Here is an 8,685-nt window from a genome sequence, read left to right as displayed (position 1 = left end):
AGCTGTATGTTTTGCCTGTTAGCGCTGATGGCCTACGATCGCTATGTTTCCATCTGTAAACCTCTGCTGTACCACTCCATCATGACCCCTGCTAAAGTCAAACTGATGCTGCTGCTGGTTTATTCCATCCTGAGCTTGTCCTCAGGCATCCAGGTGTATCTGACTTCCAGACTCACACTGTGCAGACACACTGTCCACAAGCTTTTATGTGACAGTTTAGTGATCGCAAACCTTTCCTGTAAAAAGACGACAGTGATCAGTGTGTACGGTCTGTGCTGCGCCATCTGTCTCATCATATTCCCTTTTGTTCTAGTCGTTCTGTCATATGTTCATATTTTCACAGTGATCCTAAAGACCTCGAAGCAGCCTCAGTGGAGGGCGCTGCAGACCTGCACCCCTCACTTGGTGGCATTTATTAATTTCTCCGTGGCCTCCTTCTCTGGTTTCATTTATAATCGTGTAAGTCATCAAGTTCCAAAAACAGTCAGTATCTTTACAGGGCTGAATTTTTTTGTCATCCCTCCTCTGCTGCATCCCATAATTTATGGTATTAAAATGCAAGAGATTCGACAAAGTATACACAAACTGATGAAGGAGAAAAATATACATCTGTGAGCTGAGATATGAATCTGCAGGTTTAGTCTGTTGTGATGCAATTCTCACTTCACTGACTTTCCCCAAAAGCTCAGGACCAATAAAACACACTGACAGGTGACTGGAAAGCTGAATGTGGAGAATCTTCTTCTGCTGTTTGTGTCGGCTTTGTTCTGTGTTTCATAACCACTGAATGTTTCAGACCCATCAGTGCTGCATCGGGACACAGAGGGTATACTCTCCGACTCTCCGACTCTCTTTTCCTTCTCTTGAAGAGCTCATGTCTAATGCATTTCTGTGCTCCTGATAAAAACACGTCTTTGTTTGGTGCTTTATAAATAAAGTTGTCTTTCAATGTGGAGACTTGAATTCAATTTAGAGGCAGAAAACAAAGTTATTCTGCAAAGAGAAAAGTGAGCTGCTCATGACTCTCGTTGTGCTCGTGAGGACAGAATCACTGAGAAACTTTGGATAACAGGGCTGCAAGATAATCAGTCTGATAATGGGACATTTTAATTATCATTTATTATTCTGATAATGAAATTAAAGCTGATCATACAGGTGGTTCTGTGCCGCCTCTCTGCAGACTTTCTACAAGCTTCTTTCCTTCTGTACTCAGTATTTAATACAGCTGACGGGTCAAAGTGTTTATTTTAAAAGAGCCAAAAATAAAGAACAAGTGAAGAGTCAGAACTGATTCTTACAGCTTTAATATCAAATCACCACACCTGAGCCGTTCATACCCTCAGTGCACAGAAACTACATTAATATGAGTTGAAGAGGAACCTATATCGTGCTTCCATACTGGATTAATCAGATTTTTAATCTATCACCTCGATGTAAACACAGCAAATGACTTCAGAATGAACTGTGACACAGAATCAGCTGCAGGTCCACATCAGCTCGATCACACGGCTGCTGTTTTGTTGCCTGGCCGAGACCACATGTGAAACATGGTTCTGAGTTAGGGATTAAAAAGGGCCCAAGAAGAGTTTTTGCAGAACATTATGATGTCACAGTGAAGTTGACCTTTGACCTTTTGGCTAGTATAATCATACACTCCTCATTTTGTCCTGTTGGACTGTTGTGTGAACTTTGAGTTTGAGTCCACATGGACATTTAATGAGCTTAAAGAAACTTCTACTACTAAACCTCCATTAGAGCTACACAGGCCTGAAGATGCCCTGTTCAGTTACCTTGGCGACGACAGATCGTCCTCCCATGATTCCCTGCAGCAGAGTGTGTTAATTGGCCCGTTAGTGAAGCTGGTTGGAGTCTCCAGAGTGTCCAAGTGTCCACACAGACGTGTTGATGAAGACAGGAGCTCCGTCGGGGTCATTACAGAAACTGTAAACATGATGACATCACACATCAGAGTCCCCGCTGACCAATCCTGTCCACCGTACTCTGAAACACAGGAAATAACAGACTTACAGTCGGGGACTGCAGCACCTGATTGGACCGAAGTTCTGCTGGTCCGATCGTCAGAGCCAATCGGAGTCCAGAATGAAACATAAGCCCACAAACACTTTCAGTAGAAGCAGTGATTTGATGTAACTGAGTACATTTACTCAAGTACTGCACTTTACTTGAGTACTCCACTCCACTACAGTTTGTATTATTCGGAATATTACACTTCACTACAATTATTATTAAGACTTTAGATTACATGCTGCGTCAGAGTGATTCAAGTTGATTTATTTCATCAGCAGTCAGAATTTTAAAAAGTTGTGTGGACAGTCACAGAACTCATTTCTACTCATACATACCTGTGCAATAACTTGATCCACCACTTAAGTGCAATAATTTAATTTAACTGCTAATTTCTGCTAATGTCATTTATCCACTGTATAAAACACAATGCCATATACAGTCCTATATATTCATCTTTATCTATATTCATCCTCTATACAGTTCTCTACATTTATTTATCTTATTTGATTTTATTTTCCGTTAATTTTATTTCATCTTACTGTTATTCTTATCTCTACTTTGTATATTATATAGCTAAGAGTTTATTGTTGTACATGATGTCTGGCTCTACACGGAGAGCGCTAACTGTACAGCTAGCTGAGCTAACTAGCTAACAGCAGGGACAGTAAGAAGCAGTCAGTGGTTACTCTTTTTTTTTAAGTGTATATTTATTCAGATTTTACTAAAGGGTATAAGACATACAATACATATAAACCACAAAAACCCTGAAAAAGCAAAATAAGAAAAGACAAACAAACAAACAAACAAACAGAGCTGGTCGTACATTACCATGACAATGCTATTACATCATTATATCTCAACATAGATGCATACAAACAAGGTGAGTAGCACCTGTTGGGCTCGGTTACTAGTCTCCATCCAGCTGGGCCAGGTGATCCAGGAATGGCTGTTAAATCTTATAGAAAACCCTGAGTTTGTTCAATAGGCCAAATCTGACTCTCTCCAGGTGTAACACACCTGTCAGCTCTGACAGAGAAGATCCAAACAACGCTGTGTTAGGATCAGGTTAAACTCACTGCAATACGTTTCAGAGAACCACTTGAATATTTCACTCCAAAAGTTATACAGGTTTAAACATGTCCAGAAAAGGTGGGCAAGAGATCCGTCAGCAGACTTACATCCATCACATAAGGGAGAAACAGCAGGGTAAATTCTATGTAACTCAGTTTTTGAATAATGAAGCCTTTGCTAACCTTGAACTGAGTTAACTGATGTCTGACATTCACAGAGCAGGATCGGATTCTGCTGAGGCTCTCCCCCCAAACATCATCATCAATCTGTATCCACAACGCCTCCTCCCAAGCTGTCTTAGTAGATTGTGTGTCGAAATTAGTCTGATCAGAAAATATCTTAACAAAATCAGAAATCAAAGTTTTTGAATCTGGTGGGCCGAGCAAAAGTGTGTAACACCGTTTTTCTTCAGGGAGATGCTCAAAGTTAGACATACTCTGGCGGATATATTAAAAAAGTGTGTTGATGGAATAGAGAACCTTTCTTTTAATTGGGAGAATGCAGCCAACTGTTTGTTAATGTACAAATCTTTTATAGTGATAATGCCCTTCTGCCTCCAGCTGTCAAAGCGTCAGAGAGATGGAAGAAGTGCATGATTACAGTAAACTGGAGCACGGATGGTGGCAGCTGACAATATACAGTTCTTTTTTAATTTGCTGCCTAATTTTCAAGCTGTTCAAAATAATTCTGTTATGCAGGTTTGTGTTTGCAGGCAGACCAGGTGCTGAAAAGAGGAGAACTGGAAGTGAACTATTTATTTATTTTGTATAACTGTCCTGCCAGTAGACCAAAGCCCACTAGTAGTGCAGAAAGCATGGCAGACCCAGCCCACCCCTCCCTCTTTGTTTACATAGGTGAATTTTTGATATTCTGTGAGCGTTGAAACTCTAAATAAAAGGAATGATTATAGAATCTAAAGTTTTTTTTAAAAAAAAAAGACTTTGTTAGAAAAATGGGGAGATTTTGAAAGAGACATAAGAAACTTAGCAGGGTTAGAGTGCGCCACCTCTCTATGTCTTCCTTCAGCTTTTTCAATTTTCTGTCACTGTTTTGGCATCGAGAGGGAGGGGCCTGAGGGGAGGGGCAAGTAGAGCGTGGTTTGCATATCATTTGAGAAGGTGATGGCAGCAGCCTGCGGGAAGGTGGGGCTGGACGGTCCAGCCATAATACACCATGTTAGGGCCCGTGTGCCGGCCGTCTCTGGGCAACACAGAGTCCAACTACCTCGCAGACTTTTCTTCACACTCTCTCCTGATGTGTCCAAGTCTCTGAGTATCTGGTTCTGTCCCGGAGCTCCCGAGCCCCGCTCCTATATGCGTATGGAGTGTGGTAGTAGTACCGGGGCGCTGAGCACGGAGCATTAGCCACAGTTAGCATAACAGTAGAACAGCCTGTCGCTCCGAGCCGGGCTGCAGCGCCGACAGCAGCGCTCTGGTCTGCTCTCTGAGCTCTGTAACACCGCACCGCTACCGCAGACCGGAGCTCCCGACCTCCGGTACCTATATGCGTATGGAGTGTGGTAGTAGCACGGAGCTAGCGAGCATTAGCCCCAGCTGTGTTGCTCCGAGCCGGGGCTGCCTCGCCGACAGCAGCGCTCCGTCTGCTCCCCGAGCTCTGTGCCACCGCACCGCTGCACACGCATACAGAGACCGGACAATAAAGGAGAGTGCTTGGAGAAAAGTCAGTCAGTTCTGAAAATATGTGTCTGTTACTTGATTACAGCCGTCTGTTGTACTTTACTATGAACCACAGTAGCACAATCACAGCTGACTTTACCCGCATACTGACGTGTTGAGTTTATTCGCCTCGACTCAAAGGAGTCATTGTAGGAATAGTGATATTATTCTCATGAACTGAGTTTATAGGGGAGCACCGGTCTCCGGTAGCGGTGCGGTGTTACAGAGCTCAGGGAGCAGACGGAGCGCTGCTGTCGGCGCTGCAGTCTCGGCTCGGAGCAACAGGCTGTTCTACTGTTGTGCTAACTGTGGCTAATGCTCCGTGCTCGGCGCCCGGTACTACTACCACACTCCATACGCATATAGGAGCGGGGCTCGGGAGCTCCGGGACAGAACCAGATACACAGAGACTTGGACACATCAGGAGAGAGCTTGAAGAAAAGTCTACGAGGTAGTTGGACTCTGTGTTGCCCAGAGACGGCCGGCACACGGGCCCTAACATGGTGTATTATGGCTGGACCGTCCAGCCACGCCTTCCCGCAGGCTGCTGCCATTACCCTCTCAAATGATATGCAAACCACGCTCTACTTGCCCCTCCCCTCAGGCCCCTCCCCTCAGGCCCCTCCCCTCAGGCCCCTCCCTCTCGACGACAAAACAGTGACAGAAAGTTGAAACTGAAAATCAGTGACACTGAAAAGAAACTGACATTGTAAAAAAATCTGTCACTGAAAAAAAGTGACATGAAGAAAAAATCTGAAGATTGTCATTGAAAAATACAAAAAAATCCCAATGAAATAAAATGATAAGATTTTTGGATTTGAATTATTAGAATTACTTTATTTTTTCAGTGCCAATACTTACAACAGTTTTCAATACAAATGTTTCAATGACAATGTTTCCTTTTTCAGTACTGGCTTTGTTTTCTTTTTTTGGATGCCAAATTATAAAGTCACCGTTCTGGCTCCATAATAAAGTCTCAGCAAAAGCAGTTGCTTCTTGTGGGGAAGAGAATACCTTCAAAGTGACCCGGAGCCGAGCCAGATAGATGAAGCCAATTCTCGCGCCGGCATCTTTGAGCCTCTTTCGAACATCATCAAACGCCTGTCGCTGCTTCATAACCTCCGCTTTGCCCTTGTAGTGCAGAGGAAACTGTCGACGAGCCAGCTGTAGTATCTTTTCTTTTGTTTGAAGTGATGAATCCAGGCAATCATTACGCACAATCGAGCATTTCCATCAGAGGGCTGCTTCCCAAGGTGGTGAGCTCCATCCACTATGATTGGCTTGGAGAAGTTGCCAACATTCAGCAGCTCCGGGAGAAACTCCGTCAGGAACTCCATCGGGCGTCAGTTCTCAATCTACCGGGTAAGCCGACAATTTTGATATTGACGCCTTGAGCGAGCTTCTAGATCAATCACTTTAGAGCAAAGTGCTTCATTCTCCGCACACATTTTCATGCATGTGTGTTTGAGACTGGAGAGGCGGCGGTCGCAGCTAGAGTTAGCATCTTCAGCTTTCCGTCATACGGTTCCCCAGACTCAGCAGAGACGCCTGGGTGGACGCCAAAGTTGTTTCTAGCATATCGAATCGGTCGGTCATGGTCTCGCTCATATTCTGAATCGCAGAGGATATTTGTTGGCTCTGTATCATCGGTGACTGGGTCTGGTGATGCCTCCTGCTCAGCTAGCTCTGATAGCACTTCAGCCTCTCGAGGATCCTTGTCTGGCTGTTTTCTTCATTCTAGCTTAGGTGGAATGGCGTTTTTTGGTGGTTTTGGCATCTTTAATCTTTCAAGAGACGGGAACAATAATGAGTAGTCGGCTGAACTTGCAAATATTAAAATAATGACCAGATAATTCTGAACTTGGAGAGGAGCTCCGGAGAAATGTGCCTGTTCCAGCTGGTCTCATCAGTGGTTACTCTGACGATGTGCCGCCTCCTATCTGAGTTTAACATGTGGCCATTGTTACATATTACACCTTTAAGTTCATCACGTCTGACATGAACAGACATTCTTACATCAGGACACGTGACTTCACTTTTTTATCTGCAATAAAAAATTTTGTGGCAAAAAAACCCGTCAGATAAATGATTTCACACAGATTCACAACATGACGAGGCCGAGCTGATGAACAGCGTCCAGGCTCAGACAAACATCACTCACCTGTGCTTCACCTGAGTGAACTGTGTGAGGGTTCAACATGTCTGACTGTCGGGTCAGAACTCACAGCAGCACCGGCCCACACAACCACACAAGATGTTTGAGAAACACATGCTGAGTCATCATCATGAATATTTAATTGAATATGTGTCACATCTTCCCTTCAGTCTGTCACTGCTGCCTCTTCAGAGGAGTAACTGTAATCTGAATACTGTAACTTACCTGGTTGCACTTCAGGTAACTGAGCTGATGACTCCTCAGAGGAAATCTGTCATTTTGATTTTAATGTTGAGAAAAAAAAAACGTATTCACAAAGTTTACGCAGCTGTCAGGGGGGCGGGACTTCCTGTGGAGAAGAAGTATGAACTGACCAATCAGAAAAGGCTTTATGAGGTGCGTTCAAAGCCTCAGTTCTGTCCTGACCATCAGAGCACTTGTCTCTCAGCAGCAGGTGATGGTCTGATGGTGGCAGCGACACTGTGGACTGTATTCTTGATGTTGGACCTGAAACTGCTGGAATGGCTCCAAGTGATTGTCCTGATTAGTTCTGATCAATAATGAGCTCTTTAGACTTTCACACTGTGGTGTTTGTGTCTGAGTCTGATGTCTGGATCAGACAGGTCCTGTTAAAATGATCAGCTGTGATCCATCAGAACCAGTCAGAATAACATGCTGCCCTGAACAAATAAAAACTGACTAATGGATTCTTACTCAATCACTTCTGTCAGTGTTCATCAGCTGAGCGCTGGTTCTGCTCACCTTTCCTTTCCCGCACATACACAAGCGTTGGTGGTATAGTGGTTAGCATAGCTGCCTTCCAAGCAGTTGACCCGGGTTCGATTCCCGGCCAACGCAAACCTTTTCATGGCCGTCACATGTGGAACTCTGGCTCTTCTCTTTTACCGAGTAGCGAAATTAACTCCTTAAGGAACATCGTTCAAACATAGGAACACCCTTGTGTTTTGACGGAAACCAAAACCTGTGTTCCAACCTCTGTAACTCTGTGTCAGTACGTCATAGAATCACACTTACACAGAAAAAACTTGAGGGTGTTACCTTTCCAATGGTACCAAGCACATCCCTGAGTGTCAAACTATGTGGGAGCTGTCATGCTTTTAATTTCGGTATGTCATTTTGGAAAAAGAACCTTAAAACGGGGGCGTTCACTAAGAGGTTAAACATAGACGATTACTTACTGACAGTATCATTCTAACGTTATATAACAGAAGAATATACTGGGATTCGTTTCAGGCAGAAAAAGTAAAAACTTGATTGCAGGTAGCCTGTAAAAAAACTGGACTGAATCCATCCTGTAGTCTACTTTAACCCTCCAACTGGCAAATGTTAAATGCAAAGAGAACAAGAACAGTTTATTACAACAACACAGGAAAACCTTCACAAAAACATAAAACATTACAGAACCACATGAAACACACAACACAGCAAGATGTAACAAACATTACACACAAATCACTAGAAAGAACAGATGGGTGACGGGCGATACATCAAAATTGTAAATTAATCTTTAATCAATGATTTTAATATTATGTTGAACTCAAATACGTTTTAAAGTGATGACTCGAAAATACAACATTTAAAAATAATTTTGTTTTGGTTCAGATCTTTTACTTCCTCATGCAACACTTTATAAACAATAAGTAAAATCTCACTGATTACTGAACTGATGTGATCAGAGTTCTGATGTGTCGAAGCGCTCACATACACTGTCCGCCTGCTTTTATTTTGAAAGAA

At 43.3% G+C, this 8,685-nt stretch overlaps 1 protein-coding gene and 1 non-coding gene across 2 annotated transcripts; both read left to right on the top strand.

Annotated features, from left to right (window-relative positions):
• Nucleotides 1-6: 6 nt before the first annotated feature.
• On the top strand, nucleotides 7-615 carry or60a1 (odorant receptor, family 60, subfamily A, member 1). Its single transcript, XM_030399790.1, has one exon. It carries the CDS (start codon nucleotides 7-9, stop codon nucleotides 613-615), a length of 609 nt encoding a protein of 202 aa, XP_030255650.1.
• A 7,101-nt stretch (nucleotides 616-7,716) lies between these two features.
• trnag-ucc (transfer RNA glycine (anticodon UCC)) lies at nucleotides 7,717-7,788 on the top strand. The gene has a single exon. It is a non-coding gene; the product is annotated as a tRNA-Gly (tRNA).
• Nucleotides 7,789-8,685: the final 897 nt, after the last annotated feature.

Source organism: Sparus aurata, chromosome 2 (assembly GCF_900880675.1).
Source record: "Sparus aurata chromosome 2, fSpaAur1.1, whole genome shotgun sequence".
NCBI lineage: Eukaryota > Metazoa > Chordata > Actinopteri > Spariformes > Sparidae > Sparus > Sparus aurata.
This window is presented reverse-complemented; position numbering and strand designations above follow the sequence as displayed.